Source organism: Protobothrops mucrosquamatus, unplaced genomic scaffold (genome assembly GCF_001527695.2).
Source record: "Protobothrops mucrosquamatus isolate PMUCROS unplaced genomic scaffold, P.Mucros_1.0 scaffold39, whole genome shotgun sequence".
Lineage (NCBI taxonomy): Eukaryota > Metazoa > Chordata > Lepidosauria > Squamata > Viperidae > Protobothrops > Protobothrops mucrosquamatus.
The window spans coordinates 2,509,962-2,532,584 of record NW_015386421.1 but is presented as its reverse complement, the minus strand read 5'-3'; the positions used below and the strand labels follow the sequence as shown (position 1 = coordinate 2,532,584).

The following is a 22,623-nucleotide window of genomic DNA, read 5'->3' as shown; positions in this document are numbered from 1 at the left end:
TTACTACTGACCGTTTGGCACTTGAGCGCAGCATAATGGCCCAAGAACTATTTTCCGCTCGTGCCATTTCTATGATTCAAGCTTCCCGACGTCCGGCAACCAATCGCATCTATGATTCTACTTGGAAGAATTTTTGCCTTTGGTGCCGGAATCGTCAACTGGACATACGCAACCTTTCTATCCCGCAGATAGTGGACTATCTTTTAGATGGTCTGGACAAAGGCCTCGCCCCTGCAACCATACGCAGACAGGTGGCTGCCTTGTCTACATTATTTACCTGTGCAGATTCAGTTCCTCTGGTACACCATCCCAGGATTCGGGCTTTTATTAAGGGCGCCTGTAACACTAGACCTCCCATGGTACATAGATATCCTTCTGGGGAGTTACCGCTCGTACTTCGAGCTCTTACAAAGCCGCCCTTCGAGCCAATAAGAACTGTTCCATTGCGGAACCTCTCTCTTAAGGTTGCGTTCTTGATAGCGATCACGTCGGCCAGACGCATCTCTGAGTTGGCCGCTTTATCGGTCAGAAGTGATTTTTGTATTTTACACAGCGATAGAGTGGTCCTTCGTCTAGATCCCACCTTTGTTCCCAAAGTTAATTCTCTTTTCCACAGGGCACAGGCAGTCATCTTGCCCAATTTTTGCCCCGATCCTTCCCACGACTTGGAGCGGCAGTGGCACACGCTAGACGTCCGCAGGGCGTCGCGGCGTTATATTAAACGTACAGAACCTTTTTGTAGGTCAGAGGCCCTATTTGTTTCCTATCGTCTGGCCTCTTTGGGCCAGAAGGTTTCCTCGGGTACTATTGGCAGGTGGATCAGGACCTGTATTGCGGAGGCGTATCAGTCCTCATCACTGCCGGCTCCTAGGCATATTACTGCACATTCCACTCGTAGCGCTGCGACCTCTGCGGCATGGTCTACCCAGGCGTCCATTGACGAGATTTGTAGGGCCGCGACTTGGTCGTCGCCTTCCCCGTTTGTACGTCATTACAAGATTGACAGTTTTGCTGTGGCAGATGCTTCCTTTGGAAGAAGGGTTCTTCAGCAGGTGGTTGCTGGAGACACTATTTAGGGCTCCTATGTTTCCCACCCATTGGGACTGTGGGCTTTGGTATGTCCCATATGTGTGAATTCTCCATCTCCCGTACTGGAGAAGGGGCGTTGTCTTACCTGAACGCCTTTTCTCAGTACGGAGATGGAGAATTCACACCCACCCCTTGAGGTCAGAGTCCGGTAACATCCCCAGACTCTCGGTTGTGGAGTTCCATCTTCAGTCACTTCGCCCTCGTTAAAGACTGGCCAGCAAGAGGGGGCGTGTCAAGTTTGACTACTTGGTCTCAAGAGCAGGCATCCAATGAAAACCCATATGTGTGAATTCTCCATCTCCGTACTGAGAAAAGGCGTTCAGGTAAGACAACGCCCCTTCTCTCAGATAGTTCTAAAGAAATCCCAGCACTACAGAGCAGAATGTATGGAGCAGCTGATGACTGCAAGGGACTGATGCTATTGACCCCACCCAGTTTCATTTACAGAAACACTTCCTTCAGCAAATTAAAATAAAATATTCCACTTCCTTCTATTAAGGATCAATTTATAGATGGTTTCAGAATAAAACAAAAACTCTTTCTACAGCATACCTTGAGTATTTATGCTCCCTCTTCCTTTACTCACCCCTCTTCCAATGTAGCCATTGCTATCCTAATTTGAACAGTGGCTGTTACAGCAGCCAAATTTTCAGTGTCATAATTCACTCACTGAAGATAAGGTTAAAAATGTTAATTATATATGGCAAACTTCATTCCAATTATCTTTGAAGGACCTTAAATACAACTGGAAATCTATGAGCACATTCCATTTAAAATCTTTAATACTAATAAATTGAGTTGAACATCAGTTGCAACCACCTCTTCCTATCTGCCTATCTTCCTGCCTGCCACATTTGGAATTTTATCTATACCTAACATACTAATTTTGCTTTTTATTTGACTTGGATAATACCAAATCTATCCATACATCTGCAAACATTTTATGTTATAAGAATAGGATCTGGTTATGTCTGTTGATATAAGTTTTAATCACTGTGACAGTGAAGGAGTTGTGCATAGAGGAATGATTGACTTCCCTAATGCTTCATAATTTCACAATTACAGCTGAAAATTTTAAAATATTAACAGGTACAGAGGTAGTGGTCTTCTATGGATAAATTCTAGTTATGAATTGGTAATAACTTCCCTCTCTTGAAAAAGGTTATTGAATTTGATGATGGATCTGGATCAGTTCTGCGGATTCAACCCCTACGTGTCCTTCGGGATGAAGCAATTTATGAGTGCATGGCTACCAGCAGTGTTGGCGAGATAAACAATAGTGCCAAACTTACAGTATTAGAAGGTAGGTAGAACTTGCTTAATTGCTGTGTTGCATTTAAATACTACATGTGATAGCAAAGGTGGGTAGTTTACTGCTTGGTAACAACTTTGCTTAATATTTTGGTGAAAACAGAGTTTAATACTGTAAAATTGGCTATGTCATATATGTGTGTGAAACAAGCAATTTCTATTTATCTTTCCTTTGGTTTAATGGCTTTTCTTCAATGTATAACTATTGTTCAGCTTGTTTTATATTTGTAAATGTACAGTATAGTACAGAATTAGGTAGATATCTGTCCACATTTCTGTTTTTATTTCTTCTGGTAGAGAGACAGTAATATGGATCAGATACAATCTGACCAAGAATATTACACTTATACGGAAACTTATATGGAAACCTCTGGTGTCTTTTTCCTCTGAAGTATATATCAGAAACAAAAGATGCCAATTGGAAGGCGAAAGAAGAAAAAGAGAGGAGTGGAGTGACAAGCTTTTGGCTTTAACTGAGGGGTTATGTATCAAAGGTTGTGTGAATGTATTACTCTTGTCACTGTTTTATGCAAATAAATATATTTTGAAGAACTTGAAAGAGTAAACTTTGTCCTGGTTTGAGCTCTGACTAGGGCTGCATGGCCTGTTCATGAATGTTATTTGGGTCCTTCAAGAGCAAATCCATGGACATTTACTCTTTAATGGGGGATTTTAGTAGATCCTATATGATTATTTCCCAAATGACTAAGTTCATGACTGAGGAATTTTTTATATGAATAAAATGATAGCACAGGATATTGTGATTCCTCAGACTTCCTTGTCACTAGAACCTTTATCAATTTAAGCAAATGTGTGGGCATTAGAAAATGAGACTGAAGTTCAAGAAAATGATATTTCAAGTCTATTTTATTCATGAAGAACAATTGGCTTGGAACAACTTAAAAGGATGTGAAAAACCTGACCATCCTATCCAGTGCTATTAGGTTTATTGATGTTTTAAAATCCTTTCTGATTTTGGTTGCTGCTGGCAACCCTGCAAAAATGGCCTCAAGAGTCCTCAGGTTGTTCTTGTTTCTCTAAGAAATAATGGAATGCAGAAATTCGCTGTTATGCATTTTTTTAAAATAGTTGTCAAGAAAGTCTTGTGTGTTTTATCATAAGTATGTGCTACAGAAGTACTAACAGAGGTCCTATAAGACTTTACATTAAAGCAGAACTTCACAAAAAATTCAGTCAGTCAGAATTTATTTAGTTTCACTGGTGTCATTTCAGATGGCTAATACAGGATTTGATTTATACTTCTGCCCTGAATTTTGACATTTGTTTTACTTGGTAACATTCTCAATTTGATACATCATAAAGAGGCAAACTGGAGCCAAGAATCCACACATAAGTGAATTTGTTGCAGTTGCTTCCCTGGCCTATCTTTTTGTCTGCATTTCTGTCTCTCTGGCTCCAGATTCTATTGATAAACAGAATTACATACATATAATGTAATTGAAAATTATTTGATAGAAGAAGAGGTAGATATGCAAACCTTTCCTTTTTCTCTTGGGCAACTGACAAGTTGAATAATGTATGAATCATATTGAGCATTTCTGTCTTTTTCAATTATGACTTGCAATAGTGAAATACTCTTGCATGCCCAGCAGAAGAAAGGATTGAGCAAAGCAAGCAGGAAAAGAGTAGAATCAATAATCTCTCTCTCCCTCTCCCTCTCCCTCTCTCTCTCTCTCTCTCTCTCTCTCTCTCTCTCTCTCTCTCACACACACACACACACACACACACACACACACAGCTTTAGGGACAAGATGGGCATGATGTCACAAAATAATAAATATGTGATTGAGTTGTAAGACTGGGAATTACAGCTTGCATTACAGAGCATTTTAAACAGCGCCATTATACACAATGTAGAGAGGGAAGAATGTTGCAGTATTTCCTGTACTGCATCGAAATGAATGACTGCCTTATCTTCCTTTTTAGTAGCTCTTCTGGGCATGATAGAGGCAAGATCAGATTGGCAGCCACTTCTGCATACTGTAATCTGTATTCTTTCTATGCTCATCTTCCGACAAAACAAGATCCAGAAGGAACTCTGGAAAGAAAGAAGAATTAATCTGCTTTTTTGTTAGGCTTTTGGGTTTACCGTATATACTCGAGTATAAGCCGAGTTTTTCAGCACATTTTTTGTGCTGAAAAATGCCCCCCTAGGCTTATACTCGAGTCAGCTCACAAAAGAAAAAAATGGGAGCCGCATAATGTGTGCGCACATACGCGCATGCGCACAGAACAGGAGGCTTGATTTAAAGAGTGGAGCCTAAGGCGAAACTTGCACAGGCTGGTGTTGAGGCTTCTGGCTCGCTCTGGGAGAGGTGCTCGGAAAAGAGAGGATGAGAAGCGGAAAGTGGGAGAAAGGATGTCTTCCACCTCTCTGGGGTTCTTTCGCTGGGAGGGCGAGGAAGCAGCAGTTCTGCTCCGCAGGAGGTGGGAGCAGGCAGCCTCACCTTCAAGCTCATCTCCAGCGGCGGCGGCGGAGCCATCTGGTGCTGTTTACATGGCCGTTCGTCCGTGTGACTGAGATAGGCAGCGGCACCAACTCTGGTCTGGAGAAACGAGAGCGGAGCAGGGCGGTGCTGCCTATCTCACTCACATGGACGAACGGCCGTGTAAACAGCACCAAATGGCACCGGGGACATGCGTGGCCGGCTTGGCTGCCCAGGGACGGCCCAGGGAGCGATGCCCCTGCCGGCTGCCACCCCCGCTGGACTGGCTCAGGGAGACGCGTGGTCGGCTCGGCTGCCCAGGGAGCGATGCTGGCGCCTGCCACCGCCCCAGCCGGGAATGCCGCCCAGGGGGCAGCAGGAGGAAGAAAGGGAGGAGGAGGGCAAGGAAGCTGCCGCCGCCTCAGCTGGGACTCCACGCTGCCCGGGCTCACCCTCTGCCCATCTAATGTAGCCGTGGCTGGGGCTGTTACCGTGCGGGCCGCTGGCCCTGGCCGCAATGCTGTGGCTGCTCTGCTTGACCGGCCCCTGCCAGCCCCTCCGCCAGCCCGGCTGCTCCCCCTGGGCACCCCTCTTGCCCTGGTGCCCGCCTGAGCCACCCGGGAGGCAGCAGAAGGAAGAAGGGGAGGAGGAGGGCGAGGAAGCCGCCCCAGCTGGGACTCTGTGCTGCCCAGGCTCACCCTCCGCCCATCCAATGTAGCCGCTGCCAGCTCCTCCGCCGGCCCGGCTGCTCCCCCCCCAGGAACCCCTCTTGCCCCGGCACCTGCCCGAGCTGCCCGTTGGCAGCAGGAGGAATAAGGGGAGGAGGAGGGCAAGGAAGCTGCCGCCCCGGCCACATCCTCAGCCGAACGTGCGGGGAGCAGAACAGGAGGCAGCGGCGGCGGCCAGGCAGCATCGTTCGGGTTCCTCGCCGCCGTCCCCGGCCCGGCCACCACCCCGCCAAATCCTCAGCCGAACGTGCGGGGAGCAGAACGGGAGGCAGCGGCAGCGGCCTGGCAGCATCAATATTTTTCCCCAGTTCTTTGTGGACTTACAATATCCGAGCACTGTTTAAAGAGACGCCGAAGGAAGACGGTGCCCAACTGCGCGCCTTTCCCCCTTGGCGGGGTGGTCTTTTGCAAAGTCTTTTGCTCGGATATTGTAAGTCCACAGCAGCGTGGGCGGCAGCAGCAGCGTCGTCGTCTCCCGCTCTGAATCCCAGGCTGGAGTCAAGCCCTTTTCAAAAGCGCTGGCTCGGGAGCGAAAGCAAAAGGGGCGGGGGAGTGGGGCTTCGTGCACGCATGGATCCCCTACGCTCGTATTTATTTATTATGCCCCGTCTGGCGGCGGCGGCAGCAGAAACAGCGCCTCCTTCCTCGGTTAGCTCCGATTCCCTCCCCCCGTGTCGCCTCTGAGCTGCAGGACTCCGCCGCTTGCTTTATAAACCCTTAGCCGCTGCTCCGTCTTTTCTTTTCCCACCAACCGCCCCCCCTCCCTCGACCCCTCCCGCTTTGCAGAAACACCTGGATAGTGAGAAGCTGGAACCTGGCGGGCGGGCGAGAGAGGCGGGCAGAAAAAAAGGGGGGGAAATCCACACATGCTCACGCAGGGAAAGGGGGAAACGGGTGGGCCGGCCGGCTCCCCTCTCCTCTTTGTGTGTGTGTGTGTGTGTGTTTCTCTCTCTCTCTCTCAATTCTCCCCCACCCCAAAAGCAGGGAGGGGCGACCTTGCAAAAGGGAGGGGGGCTTTTCCAGGGGCGCTGCCGCAGTGAGGGAAGGGAGGCCGGGCGGGCGGGCTGGCTCTGGAGCGCGCGCGCCGGGGCTCCGGTTCTGCACTGCGATCCGGGGAGCGGCGGGGCGAGCACGGCGCTAGGCTCGCGTGCCCATGGTGGGGGCCGGTGGAAGTAAACAGAGCAAAAGACACGAGTGTGTGTGTATGTGCAACGGGCGGGGGTGGGGGGGTTTGCAGGAGCGACGATCCGGGTGCTGCTTGCGGCACAACGCGGCTTCTCCCGGTTGCGGGGAAGGCTGGAGGTGCGCCTTTCTCGGCCAGCCCGGGTAAATTCGGCCGTATTCCTCAACGCCCCGCTTTCAGATTGAGGAAGCTCGAAGCAAAAATAAAAATAAAAAGTCGAACCTTTTTTAAAAAAAAAAAAATCGGGGGTGATGGGCGATTTGGGAGGAGGAATTGCTGGGACATGTAAAACGCGAGACAACAGCGTTGCAGGTTACCGAGTTCAAAATTTAATTACAGACGCAACTCTTTCAATATATATGCAGGGGGAGGGGTTGGAATGGCATGGCCGCCCACCCACCCACGACCCGCACTTCTGCGGCAGAGCTCTTCCCCCCTGCTTCCCCACCCAGCTTTTTCCTTCCAGCTGACATGGGGCGTGTTATCAACTATTGCTCCTTTGTGCAAAGTGCTACAATCGCGCGGTTACCAGAGGGGTGGGGTTGCAAAGAGGCCGATTAGCCCAGGTGGAAAAATGTGTGTGCTGAAAAATGCCCCCTCGGCTTATACGCGAGTCACCATTTTTTCCCAGTTCTTTGTGGTAAAATTAGGTACCTCGGCTTATATTCGGGTCGGCTTATACTCGAGTATATACGGTATGTGTTTATAAATTTAATTTCTTGTAAGCATATTAGTGTGAGTACAAACAATGGCTTTCACAGTTGGAGCTTCAATTCAGCATGGATAGTTTTTATTTCCACAGTAGCCTTAAGCCAGGGGTGTTAAACTGCCAACCCGCGGGCCGGATGCGTCACGCCAAAACCACGCCTACCCCATTGCCGGCAATGGGGAAAAAGTCATGATACGTTGCAACATGTCACGTGACGTTGCGAGTTTGACACCTGTGCCTTAAGCAATTTATATCACATCAAAGCAGTGTGGAGCCAATATAACTTAATTCTTCTGTTTTAAGCTGTTCTAATGAGAGTTAAATTTTTATCCTCTTCCTCCCCATCTAAGTTATTTTTGTAAGGCTTTCTTGAAATACGGCTGCACAATTATGTATTAGCTAAACAATGGTTCCTCTGATTTATTCAAATATGCTTATGATTTCTGGTTCTGCTGTTTAATGATATTAAAGGTGGCTCTTCAGATGGATTAGACTTTAAGTCAACCCAACTTTGTGAGTTGTCGTTGCTTAGGAAGATAGGATATTGTTGACTGAAAATGGAGCACAGCGTAGAATGTATTTATAATGTTTAGCTTGGAATTTAGAGAGGAGATTGTATAAGGATGAAAGAGCATATCCATGTTTCAAAGGCTTATTGATTACTGAACTGTATCATTAATTTCTATCACCATCTGCTGGCTTCATTCCAGTTCCTGGAGTTACTTAACATGAAATGAACTAAATGATAAATAGTTGACAGTTACAAATTATTTGTGCAGAAAGCTGGATCTCCCAAGACCTGAGACAATATGTTATTGTAAAACTCATCTAACATCAACTTCTCTATTTCTACAGTACGCAATTGTTAACTTTGTTTTGCCCATATACACACATCTCAGTTACATAAGAATTAGTTTGAAAACAAGGAAGTTTGTTCATATTTATCTCACTCTCCATTATATGTTCCTGTCAAGAAATAGTTCTTCATTAGAAAAATTAAAGGACAGGAGATTACATTGAATATTGTCTCTTAGCTCAAGCATATAAATAAACATTACAGATAATTTTAAAATGAAGTGACACATTTCTATATGAAAATGTTCTCTCTAGAGTAAAACATCTATAAAATGTTTAGGTTAAGACATTATTTCATATTATTCGGTCAGCCTAAAAAACTAGCTATTGTAAGAAATGCTCTCATTTTACTTTTCTTTTGGTTCTGAATCTTTTATTTTACCTTTTTAGCATAAAAACAGTCCGACTCACAGGAAATACAATGCATGAAATAACTGTTGGACACGTCATATTCTCTTTTCCAGTCCTTAAGAACTTCCAAAGAAGCTTAACATTTTGCTTTCAGGTTTTCATCTTTAAGTATTTACACAGTATCTATGATCTTGGCATCTCTATTCTTTAATTCTCTTACTTATGCCAAGCTCCCATATCTATATAACTTAATTTTGATGTGTCTTTTTATGCATTATCAGTACTGGTTTCTATAGGAAACAGATAATTTAAGCAACTTTCTCAACATAGAAGGTTTTGAGTTATCAGTCTCTCCTGAAAAGCAGAGTGTCAGTGAATGTGTACAATTTATCAGTTTCTCTGTCTTATCACAGTTTAAATAAGTGACCAGTGACATATGAAAATGTAACATTTCCACAATGACTAGTTCCACCAAGAAGATTTTTATACATAATGTTATCAACTGAAGTTCATTTTGCAAGATTTTTGAAGCAGGAATTGTCACCTCTGGAAAGTTTTAAAATTAATCTTTAAAAAATTAAAGAGAAGCCCTTCTGTGAAAATCCTGAACCAAAGATAGAACAGGACCTAATAATTGCCCTCTAAATGTTGATATTACTTTTCATCCAATAATAATTCCTTCATTTTGTTTCAGATACAGTCTTTGAATTTAAAGTAGTCTTAGGGAAAAACTGATTATATATGAATTCAGAATATGGGTGAATCTTTAAATTTAGCATAAGCTTAAAAATAAAGCAATGCATTTATTTCAGGAAAGCAGAAATATTTATTTATGACAATTTTGAATTAATATTTTGGGTAGGAAATATCCTCTATCACTACAGATAACAACTACTTATTGTGATATTACTAAAGATCAAGAGAGAGGTCAAGGCTCCTTATTTATTATGAATTAAAAAATCAAAATCTTCCTTGTATTTGGTGCTGAACAAATAGATTTAAAACAATAAAAAGATACAATAGAAAGCAGTACAATAAGGATGTTTTAATAAGGATGTTTTAATCCTATTCTGCAAGATGCTTATGAGTCATTATTGAAAAATAAGCAAAAAACATAAAATTAACATCTTCTGCAATAAAGCTAACGGCTGCAATTGGTAACTTCCTTCTTGTGCTATTAATCCCACTTTATACCTTTATAGGATCCATTTATCCTTTCCATTAATTCCATTAATTAATTCCATTAATGTTTGCTTGTTTTTGCAGCCACAGCCTAGATACTGCTGCAATGTAAAGGATATAGTGAAACAGTGACTCCTTATAACTAGGAAGAATGAGTAATGATGAGGGATAGTTCCATGCTGCAGGTTTTCTGCACAACCCTGCATAAATAATGCCTTTGAAAAGAAATGTGGGAATAGAATAGAGTAGAACAGAACAGAATATTGGCCAAGTGTGATTGGACACACAAGGAATTTGTCTCCAGTGCAAAAGCTCTCAGTATGCACACAAATAACAAGGTAATATAATCAATGTATATACAAACAACATGTAAATACAGACACCAAGTGTACATACAAACAATATCATCAAAAGATACCAAAAGGAGAAGATAATAGAAAAAAAGAGAATAATAATAATAATACAGCCATACTACATGAGTAAATATCCTTAGACATAAGACAGTACTATGGTAATTAGGTATTCAGCAGTGTGATGGCACAAGGGAAAAAACTGTCTTTGTGTCTAGTTGTTTTGGCATGTGATGCTCTATAGCGGCATCCTGAGGGGAGGAGTTGAGACAGTTTATGTTCAGAAGTTAGGGTTAGGGATCTGTAGATATTTTCTCAGCCCTCCTTCTGACCCGTACAATATGCAGATCCTCTGTGGAAGGCAGGCTGGTTGCAATTGTTTTTTTCTGCAGTCCTAACTATCAGTTGAAGTCTGTACCTATCCTGTTTGGTTGCTGTACCAAACCAGCAAAGATCAAGCAAACTAGCAAATATCAAGCAAAAAGTTAAAAATATACTGGTTCACGCTTCAATGATGCATAATGGCCATAAGTATGAATTTTCTTTTATTTGTGGATTAATGTTTTAATCCTTCAAAGGTAAACGTGTTGGTCCTAAATCAGCTATAATGGTGATGGACCATCTGGAGATAAGGTTGGCATTTCACCATCTTCAAAGAAGGCAGGCCAGCTTTATAAACTAAAGTCACACAAATGTTCTAGCAGTCTCTGTACTTGTAGTGAAAGAAGAAGAGGCCCAACTACTATTTGGCAACTAGTTCAGAGGGAAAAAATATTTTCACTTAAATCTTATCTGCAATTTTGATGGATGATAGAATTTCACCCAGATATTTCTTTCTCTCCTTTCTTCAAGCAAAAAAAAAGTCATATCACTATTATTGATTGACCACTTCTTGATTCCTGCCTGTGGCATAAACTATAAAAATGAAAGGTTTTTGGCAGTGTTTACCAGACGTGATTACAGTATTTTGTTGGTATCAATGCAATAAACTCTGTTGCATGTATCTAATAGTAATTGTTCTTATAGAAGAAATTATTGTGTAGTCAGAGCATATGACTCTCTTAATCTCATCTCCTGAATCTTTTTTTAATCTTTTATGACTTTGAATGCAGTTTGACTTCAGGTCTGATCCCATGGATAGAGACTCATTTAAATTAGTGACTGCATTGTGGTTGAGAAAACCATCCTTTCCCACCCATCTGAAATTGTTTTTTGCTGGACTTGTCTCATGTCAGAAATGAAGGAACAAGAAAGGGAAAAGTATTAATTTAAATTTTAAAATATTAAAAACTTTAATAAAGACATAAATTTGCCACATTTGATGGCAGGCATATTACCAAGCAGAAAGTCATTTTGCTGGTATGTTTGTTTGGTTTGTAGCAGGCAAATACAAACAAAAAAAATATGCCTGGATTTCCAGAATAGTAGTACTTTTTGTTTGGGACGTTTCTGTGAGTACACATCTTTCACCTCTCTCATGATTAAAAAAAGTTGATTTTCAGAAGTTGATTACAAACTTCTGAATTGAATTATGTGGATAAGGACTTTCATCATTGGGTAAATATAACTTTTCATTATTTATTATCTTGTTTTAAACAAGCTATGGCATAACAGCATAAATCTAAGCATGCAACAGCGGTCTCAATTTAGGTGTGTCTGATTTGCGGAGCCAGGTAAGATGCAGAAGAGGATTCCTCTGCTACTTTTATTAAAAGAACTCCTGGCTCAGACACAAATCTTGAAGCCAATATAACAAGATCCAACAAGAGCTTAAGTGTGATTTAAAACTGATTTAAACAGGGGATTGATACCAGAGTCGTTTACATGCTCATGAAACCATCACTCAAGTCACTCATAATATTTTGGAAAAACAAATTACTTATTTGGAGTCACAATTATATAGGAAAAATCTACATGTGATTGGTATTGAGAACCCTCCAAGTCAATCAAATCTGCTGAATTTGTGAAATATTTTTTTTTCAGAAAGCTTCTTTCTTTGGGAACAGATTTTCCAGCTGACATTAATCATGGAATTAAAATTCCTTTATTGAGAAGAGTGTAACTGGTTCTAATATTATTATTGTGCAGTTCCTCCATGTTACCACAAAATATGAGATATTATGTATTTGATTCCAGGAATCAGTAGTCTCTTTTGAATTGGGGTTCTAGTCAAAGCAAGATATCAATTTATCTTTATTTTATTAACGTTTCAGAAAATCAGTACAATTTCAATATTTTATATATTTTCTAGCTAAATGCTTCATTAATCATCAGGATAATATTCAATTTGATAACCCTCTGAATGTAGAGGCCTTTATCTTATCTTTAAAATTTGTTGATAGACAAGCCTGATGATATTCTGTTCTATCCCATAAAATCTGGTGTGGAAGGGTTTGCCTACAGTTCTGTCATAAAAGTCTCAGTCTAAAAGTTTCTACCGTTATATTTTTTCTATATTCTTTTTTGTTTATGTGTTGATTATTTTCAAGACAGACAGTCTGGGCATATTGCCAAGTCTATTGTTTATTTTTAATACACATTACTTTTCCTTCAGGTAGTAATGTTTGAAACTGTTTGTAATTTTCAGCATAAAAAGAGAGTTGTAATCACCATGTTGTCACCTTTGGAAAGTTGTCAACTTTCCCTTGTTTTTCCTTCCTATATCTTTTTTTAATGATTCTTTCTCTTTCACAATGTCACTTGCTTGTTTTTTTATTTTTATGCACCTAATCACCTTTTTCTTTTTTTCTTTTAAATATGTTTTATATATATAGGTTTTATATATATAGGTTTTATATACACACACACACACACACACACACATATATATATATACATATATACATACAAATATTCACATATACACACACATACATATATAGACATACACACACACACATATACACAATGGGGTGGTATTTGAATGCTAAATGGAATCTTTATGGAGGCTCGATATCTATGAGCAATACTCGTCAAATATATTAAATATTAAACTTAGGATTTCCAGAGTTGTAGAAATAAAACAAATAATTGTCTCTCTTATCTTCAAGTATATAATCAGTTCTAGTTTAGTAACAAATATAAAAACTCACTAAGAGTTCTGTGCAACAGTTGATTTGTGCCAAGAGTGTAACAAAGTAAAATTTCACCTCAAAGATATATATATATATATATATATATATATATATATATATATATATATATATGCAAGTAAATCTCACCTATATGTTTCTAAAAATAAAAAAGATGAAAAGAATAATGTACCATGAAGTTTCAATTAGAAATTAGCATCAAGTAATATAAGAAAATACACTTGAAAGAGCCTATAACCATGAATCAGTTCTCTCTTTCCCAGTCCACAAAGTCTGATGAATACTATATTAATACTCTGATAAAGTGTTGATAAAATATCCTCAGTCATTATACAGTAGTTCAGTTTGAGAAGACCAATTTTTCAACATCTTTCTAGCATTTAATGCAATTAACTCTGGAATTTCTCCCAGAAATTAAAAGTATTAATAATAGAGCCTAGATTCCCTTATGCATGAGGCAAGTCAGAGGTAACAGAGATACAAAGAATAATTCTATTACTTCATTTATTTGATTAGACTGCTGGTTTCATAGGGATACTATTTATATGCATTGCCAGGGGGTGAATGTGCACATAATTTGGATAATTAGGAAGAGCGTATAATCAAAGTTCAAACCAGGTTTTATATTAAATGTACTTTTTCAACATTAAGCATATGCTCTGTGTAAAAAGCTTAAAACCCAGCACTTTGTTCTTTGAATTTATTAATTGCATCAGTGATTGCAAACTACAGGTAGTTTCCTAGCAAAACACTAAAACTAATGCTATACGTTTATATACATGACTGCCTGGTAATGCTTCTGGATATTTCTTGCCAATTCAGTTTCTTTTATTAGAGAGCTAAAATTTAATAGTCCTTTGTCTCAGTAAATAAGGTCTATATTAAGAAACATCGGGAGCAGTGTATGATCTTCCTTCTATTCTTCAAGATCTCTGCCCTTTTTACTGAGATGTTAATTTTTAACATGGAAAACTGCACTGTTTTATTTGTCATGCTAATCCTTTCCTCTGTAGCTTTTCTCTAACTAGTAGCTATGGTGTAACCCTATGAATCAGTCTATCAGTGCAGTTTGCAAACATAAATAAGTAATTAAGTAAGTACTTGCAGGTATAATGGTTGAAGTGATTTCTGTCCTATGAGAATTTTTTGCACCATAAGGATAAGTCACATGGTAAAAGGTCAAAATATCTGTAATCTATATCCAGTTTCACATGGAAAGGGGAATTTTAGCATCTTTTTATTTGCAGAAAAAAAAAACTAAAGTCATAAATCCCAAAAATAAGCAACGCATGACAGTTTCAATTGTTTGGTCTGGCTGAATGTTAGAGAATGTCCACTGGGCAAACTTACAAGCCTCAAGCAAACATTTTTTTCCCTCCCATCAGCCAAGGCTATTAGTGTTTGAGAATCAACTTTAAACTGCTTCAGTGATGATGGAAGTCTCACAACAGGTGAGCAAATACCCTTGAATCTCAAGACATACATTATTATACATTTCTTTTAAATGAACAAGGTAATGTAATAATTGCATACCAAGTAAATAGTGAGGAAAAATAAACTTTCTATCCAAATAATAGTCTGGTGATGTCTAAATTAACTTCCTTGCTCAGAGAAAAGACAATATCTATATTTATGACTGACTGGAAACCCCTCATAGACTTTTTACATGAGATGGAAGAAATGCACTTACAACTGGTTTTGCTGATTTAAAAAAAAATGGATAATAGAAAAAAAATGAGCTTGTTTGTAATTACCATATTTTTCCGTGTATAAGACGCTGTTTTTTCTTGCAAACACCCTCTTCAAAAATCAGGTGTGTCGTATACACGGAAAAATAATGGTAACCTCCGCAGCCCAGGGCATGCCTGTGTGCATTGCCATGCCGCCTGGTGCAGGTGTCAAGCCCCTGTGGGCTTGCCACTAATGGGAGGGGGGAGGGGGCAAAATCTTCGGCTGGCCGAACTTGCGGATTTGCCGGCTCAACTGTTTGGCACAGAGAGTGTCTTATACAAGGGTGCGTCTTATAGATGGAAAAGTATGGTATATTTCAGTAATGGCGAACCTTTTAGAGACCGAGTGCCCAAACTGCAACCCAAAACCCACTTATGCATCGTTGGGTGCCGGGTGGGTGTGGCCCATTGTCTGGGTGTGGCCCATTGGGTGGGCGTGGCCCATTGGGAGGGCGTGGCCCATTGGGAGGGCATGGCTGCGGTGGTAACAGCAGATTGGGTGGGACTAAAAAGTTCAATCAATCAATTCCAACTTTGCAAGATCTTTTTTCCCCCCGCAAGAAGTTGAAATTGACTGATTGATTGAACCTTTTTTCTTTATACATGGCAGTGGAGACTTAAAGCAAAAAGGTTTTATAAAACCCAGCTGAAGGCCTAGGACTGGGGCAACAGTGCGCGTGCCCACAGAGGGGGCTCTGAGTGCCGCCTCTGGCACCCGTGCCATAAATTCGCCACCACTGGTATATTTTCTGCAGAAGAAATAGGAAGCTTCTTTCATTTAATTCTCCTTAACTGTATTTTTGGGGTTTTTTCCCTTTCTTCTTTCTATTTCGTATTAGTTTGTATTAGTTTTTATGTTCTTTAAAAAAATCTCTTTAAAAATTTTAATATTTTTAAGTAATATTATTGACTTAGCTACACTTCTTTTTATTTACAAAATAAAGTAAAGTCATTACAGAAAAGTGCTATTGTGAGATCTCTGAATCAAGAATAATCTAGCTTGACAATATTTGTATACCTGTACATTTTTTTCTTTTTTCCTATTCTTATGCAACCTCAGGAAATAGATGGTAACTTCTTAGTATTTTTCCTTCTTTTTGATCAATATGTATTTCTAAAAAATCTTGCAAAATAAGTATCAGATTTCTTTCATACACATATACGTGTGTTTGTGTTTTAGAAAGGTAATTATAAGAAGTTTCCTAATACTTCAGTATATTTTAATGTCTATATATTTGTAATCCCACTCATATTCTCAGATTGAAATCTAGTTAGAGTTCTTAATTTGACCCCTTTTCTAGCTTGTTTATCTCTGGGAGAGCCATAAATTAGATAAGAATAGAATATGTATATTATAAACAATTATGAAAGGGAAAAATTCTGAACAAGAAGTAGCAATGAAGCACATACACAAAACAAGTATACTTAGCCAAGGAAAAGTTAAGGAGAATGTCCACTTAACAACAAGGTCTTTTTTTCCAGGACAGTGATGGCAAACCTTTTGTGTTTGGCATGTCAAAAATTAGGAAAATACCTAACTTGACCCTGCTAATATGTCACACACACATCCCCCAAACAAAAGAGAAGCAGTTCTCTTATCTCTGTCTCTCTTTCCCCCCCCCCCCATATCTAGGTCATCCTGAACAGATGCCTGGGCGCCAATTTCTGTCGTAGTACTATTGCTGCCACTCAAAAAGACCACCTCGTGCCATTCTCCAAGGCGCAATTACCCCTGCACTGGCGCTTCCTAGGATTTGCACATCCAGCGGCAGCACTCTCTCTCTCTCTCTCTCTCTCTCTCTCTCTCTCTCTCTCTTTGCAAGCCTCTGCAGCCTACCTGAAGCTGCTCCAGATTGCATGAGACTTTTGCTCTTGAAGTGGCTTTAAAGAATGCTCTTTCATAGCCTCGGCGCAGTTTTTGGAGGCTCCAGAAGTCATAGAAGAGCACAGCTCTCTTGCATATTTCAAAGGAGGCCATACGAGAGCACACTGTATTTTGTGCAACCTCTGCTACCTCTAAAAATCACACAAGAACAGGATATGCTTTCACAAATAGATGTTGTCAGGTGAATAGTGGCATGCCGCCCAAAACATTGTGACGTGTTACCTTTGACATGCATCTCATATGTTTGCCATCACTGATCTAGGAGGATGCAAAGTTTTTTCAGAGACACATTTTTTCCCACTTTAATTTAGGTCTTCTTTTGCTCTCTAGTTTTAGATGTTGGGTTTCTGTGGTATGGTCAGGCCTTAACTTTGATTTCATTTAGCTAGTAGGAATTTGGTTGCTTCACAGTGTTAATATTGCATAAGCTGAAATTATCAGTACATGCTGGGGCATTCTTACATTATAGACTTGTTCCTCCTTCATGTTAAGGATATTCCCAGACAAATACGGAAATTCTTATAGTACTATAACTTTGATGGCGAGAAGGTTTGCACCTCGTAATGTCAGAGTACAGGACTAGCCCTAATCTACTCCATTAAGCATTTAGTTGATTCAACTCTAATTAGTTCTGTGTTTCAAGAGAGGCCAATTTTATGAGATACAAAAATGAAATGTAAAGCCTTGTTAAAAAGGGACTGTATTGTTTTTATTGCTATCAAATCCAGAGAGGATTCTTCCATTCTCCATGAATTCTCATTTATAAAATAATCACTCTGGCTTCAAATTCTTTGAATATTCCAACTGAATAACTTAATGTGTTAAGTCTAAAAATATCTTATTATCCAACAATTCTTTGATCTTCTATCCTATCTGGACTAATACAGCTATATTTGAAAAGATAGCTTTTTTTTTCCTTCCACAAGGGCCCACTGAACTATTATTGTGTCCACTACATGACTTGAATTCATTTGGTGAGTAGGGAATCTGTTTTTCATATTGCAAACTCCTGCTTGTCTTACTGCTGCAGACATTGTTATTGATCAAAGAAGCCATGTCAAGATTTGTATGCAGTAAAACTGAACAACTGCCCCTCTTCGCCTTCGCCCTCCTCTCTCAAGAGGAAGCAAGAGGAGAAAGCAGCAGGAGAAGTCCTGTCTTTGCTAATTAGACTCTAAAGATGATGGAAGCTTTTTTAAACCAGCCTCCTGCCTGAGGCATGAATTTACTAACTTTAGTTTGTTGTTAGGTTTGGTTCATTGATCTTGTCACAATTGATGATTCATTAAGTTGTGATCTGTGTAGAAATTACAAAGTGCAGATGAATCAGAAGGACATATCTGAGCACTCTCCAAGTGTTAATTATTTAGGAAAGGCTCTTGGTAGCAGCCATGTGCTGCACACCAAGTGCCAATTGTCATTCTAAATTCTCAGTTTATAGACCGTGGGTGATAATAAGTAGCATTTAAGGACTGGTTGCTTCTAAAATATATCCTCCATTATTGTTGGAGTTTTTTTCTTCCCAAAGAACTGAATATTTGACTTCTCCTACAACTTCCTTCACTGTAGTATTTCTTTTTCAATTTGGAAGGCTTCATGGGCCTATATATCTTTTTATAATTTCATATTTTTTTTATTTAGATTTAGAACTAAACCACTTTTTAGGACAAGTGCTAGGCATTCTTATATAGGGAAGTAAAATGTTCTTCACGTACTTGAAAAAAAATGAAGAAAGTGTACCAATAGTAGATATACCCAGTACAAACAGGATTTTTTTCTTGATTAAATACATAAATATATCCTACCTCATGTCCTAATGGCTACCCAGACAATTATTTCATTAAGTAAAATAGAAGGTTTTAGAGTTGATGAAAAAGGAAGCTAATCTTAATAACACAGGAGGTGGTTAAAGCAGTTGTTAATTTCTATCACCTATTTCTAATTGAAACATTTTCATTTGGCCATTTTGTATGCATAAAACAATTAATTTAATTATTTTCTAAGGAGAGAAAATATATCAGACATAAAGATTGGAACTGAAGATGAACATTCCAAATGATTAACATACCTGCTTATAGTATAACTTACGTTACATAACTTTATATCTAACTTTCTTTTTTGTCATTGTAACATGGAAATGAAATATTTCTCAATCTTTTTTTTTTAAATTCATTTATAACAAAAACCCTTATCAAGTTGCCTTAAATTTAAAATGCTCTTCAAACTAGCAATTTCTTGATGCTCAAAATCTGAAATTGTTCAGATCCAGCAATGTAAAATTGGACAGACCTAGATTTTATATATGCCTGGAAGAAATCAGTTGCTTTGCACTGCAAAATGATGTTAGACATGTGAACAATTTACCACATTTTATTTGAATAGGTGTTCACTTAGGTAGCATCATATTCTGCAAAGCAATTTCTGCTCTACTGATGTCTCTTCCTCACAATCTGCCTTGGAACTAATTAATCTCAAGTATACAATTTGTCTGGAGTCACACTTTGCGGTCATAGACTTTAGTGATGTAGTATCGGATTCCAGATTGTTTAGAATTCCTCTTGTCTTATTTCATTTATTCATGAAAATGATGGCAAAGTTAAATGTGCGCAAACAGTAATATCACTGCACTTGAGATCAATCCATTGATCATTTTTCTGTCTTATCAAGAGGTGACATTTAGCCAATTCCCTGGAAACAGATATGTACCGCAGACATTTAAATACTACATTCAGTATACCCACATTTATCTAATGAATGGCTGAAGGGTTTTATAAGGTTGGATTTATAAAATGAAATGATACAAAAAAATTGATTACTATTGAAAATGAAAACATAGTAATTTAAGCTAAACAATTCTTTACATATGTTTTCTAAAAAGGATTTAAATTATCCTGTATATTTTATATTACATATACTGTACACACTAATGGCTAAACTTCTTTGATCCATGTGGAAGGCCACCTTGCCTTAATGTGGATATTATATGTTAGTAGTATGTACTGTTATATAGTATGTACTTTTCCAGTGTCAGCTAACATAAGCCAGATTTACACAATATTTACTTTATATTTGTGTATAGCAATTACACTTACTGGAAAAAAAATGTGGAGCTTGTGGTAATTTCAATCATTACATTTTGTAATAAGAATCAACCTCGAATACAATTTTGTGTAACACAGATATATATTTGTCAAGAAAGTATGGTTATTTATCGTGTGTTGAACATAAAGCTTATTGGCAAATAAAAATTGCCCCAAGCACTTATTTTTATTCCACTGTAATCTAAATAAAATATCTAGAATTCCAATGATCACTTAATTTCAATTCTTCTTAAAAAAAAATAACATGAAAGGATTTTACTTTCGTGATTTTTAGTTTAATATTTAAGTCACAAAGGAGCAAATAGAGCAGAGATCTGCTTCCCTATATTGTGTCTATCTATAATTTTTAATTGTCTTATGTTTTTCAAAAAATTTCTTCTGCAAATAGTTTAATATCTCTTCTCTGGAAGCTGGCAGAAAAAGTTTGTCACTGTTTTAGATTAAAATAAGACTTAAAGATTTATTAATGTAAATTAAAAGGTAAATCAAGTACAAAGAATAGCAAAAGTGTACAATATATAACATTTTAAAAAGTCAGTTTGTTCAACATATTTCCCTTTTTTTAAAAGGCAGTAGTGGCATCACCATTCTGGGAACTTGATATTTCAAAACTAAAACATTTTCAGAACCCAGCTTAGCTGAATGTATAAATAGACTCTTTTTTTTATTTCCCTGGTCTTGTAATATTTCCATTTGATTGCCAAAAATCATGATAAAGATAGTATGGAATTCTTCCATTATGGTATCCAAATCTCTGACATGTTCAGCCTTATAAAGGTGATTATTTTTGGCAGCCAATCATTTCATATGAGTGATATGGAATGTCAGATGAGTGTGAAAGTTTCTGACTTCTAGGAAGAGGCTGTATGGGTAATTCATGGTTGTATTGTGGCTACAATAAAGACAGTGACCTCAAGGCTTGGACTGCTGTATTTGTTTTAACTTGCATGTGGATGAGGAATGATATAGCAGTATTTGTTTGCAGGTTACAAGTGTTGCTGTCTTTCTGCTTGCTACAATTCAAACCAAGCAATTGACATACAATTTAAAACTGACATAGATAAACTCACAGAGAAAGAGAGAGAGAGAGTAGTTGATTTTATTTGTATGCATTTTTGTCTTAGCTGTAGTCTGAAGCAAATGGCAGTCACTTCTTATGTGCACTGGGCTTCTTTTTGCTAGCTATCCCAACCCTAATTCAATATATGCTAGATGAGATCCTTAGGCAAAATGCTTTTTAAAGCTACCATAGTGAACATGTTTGTTTTGTAAGGAATTAGAAAATGCTCATTCTGATTCATAGAGAAAAAAATAATGCATTGTATATTTGTGTGTTGCAGAGACAATATTGTTAGATGATATGTGAGATTTATGTCTTTGTCATTACTATTCTATTATATCAACATCTATAGAAAATTAATTAGAATAATTTTTATTTGTTTACTATTTGTATATTGTAGGGCAGGGGTGTCAAACTGCCGGCCCGTGGACTAGTTGCATCATGCGGAGGCCGTGCCCACCCCAGCTCCGGCAATGCGAAAAAAGTTGCGATACATCGCAACACGTCACGTGATGTGGCGAGTTTGACACCCATGTTGTAGGGTGTAATCTAGGGCAGTTTCAGCAAAGTAATGGAAACTAAATTGTTAAGTGAAAGGGATACTTGACAAAAGCATGCAAGAAAAGGCATCTCTCCTTGGACAAACTGGTTGCATATATCTCTGCGGCATGTGTTAAAGCAGCAGTTGCCCAGCCTTTTTGGCTCTGCAGACCAGTGGCAGGGGAGGGGGGAGGGGATGGTTTCATGTGTGGAACCTAATCCTGCGCATGCACAAATAAAGTTCCCAACTGGCCGCAATCCAGTACCAATCCATGGCCTTGGGGTTGGGGAACCCTGTATTAAAGAATTCTCTTTTTTAAAAAAAATATATCTTAAGTGATGAATCTAGGTTCCCCATTTGTATGTATAAATCATAGATTAATTGTATGAAACCTTTTTTCCTCAGCTGTCATGGGCTTAATTATCAATTATATAGTTTCAAGATGAAATAAAGATATTTTCCTGGAGGTTTATGCACTTCCTTGGAAGATTCAAGCAAATACATTTCTTTATATGATGCAAAGTCAAAAATTACTTTGAATTCAATAGGATAATTACCCTATTACATACAGATGAATTCAGTTTTTAGGTACACCTGGAAAATTAAATGAATGGTTAAATAAAGTTACCATAGTATATAACTATATCATATACCTTCCTTGCTCAGTTTAAAGATGATCTATACTGTATATAATTTTTTGCATTGCTTTTTATTGTTGTAAGCCAACCAAAGTTAATAATAATAATAATAATAATAATAATAATAATAATAATAATAATAATAATAATAATAATAATAATGATAAAGTTGGAAGGGACCTTGGAGGTCATCTGCTCAGGCAGGAAACCCTATACCATTTCGGACAAATGGCTGTCCAGTTTCTTCTTAAAAACTTCCAGTGTTGGCGCATTCACCGCTTCTGGAGGCAGGTTGTTCCACTGGTTAATTGTTCTAACTGTCAAGAAGTTTCTCCTTAGTTCTAGGTTGCTTCTCTCTTTGATTAGTTTCT

At 38.8% G+C, this 22,623-nt stretch overlaps 1 protein-coding gene across 1 annotated transcript in view; it reads left to right on the top strand.

The window, feature by feature from the left end:
• The window catches only part of PTPRF (protein tyrosine phosphatase receptor type F), a 342,535-nt gene that overhangs the window by 71,829 nt on the left and 248,083 nt on the right, over window positions 1-22,623 (top strand). Inside the window, exon 3 of the mRNA XM_029283209.1 lies at window positions 2,251-2,392. Coding sequence (XP_029139042.1) covers window positions 2,251-2,392 — 142 coding nt within the window. The remainder of the gene's footprint in view (window positions 1-2,250; window positions 2,393-22,623) is intronic.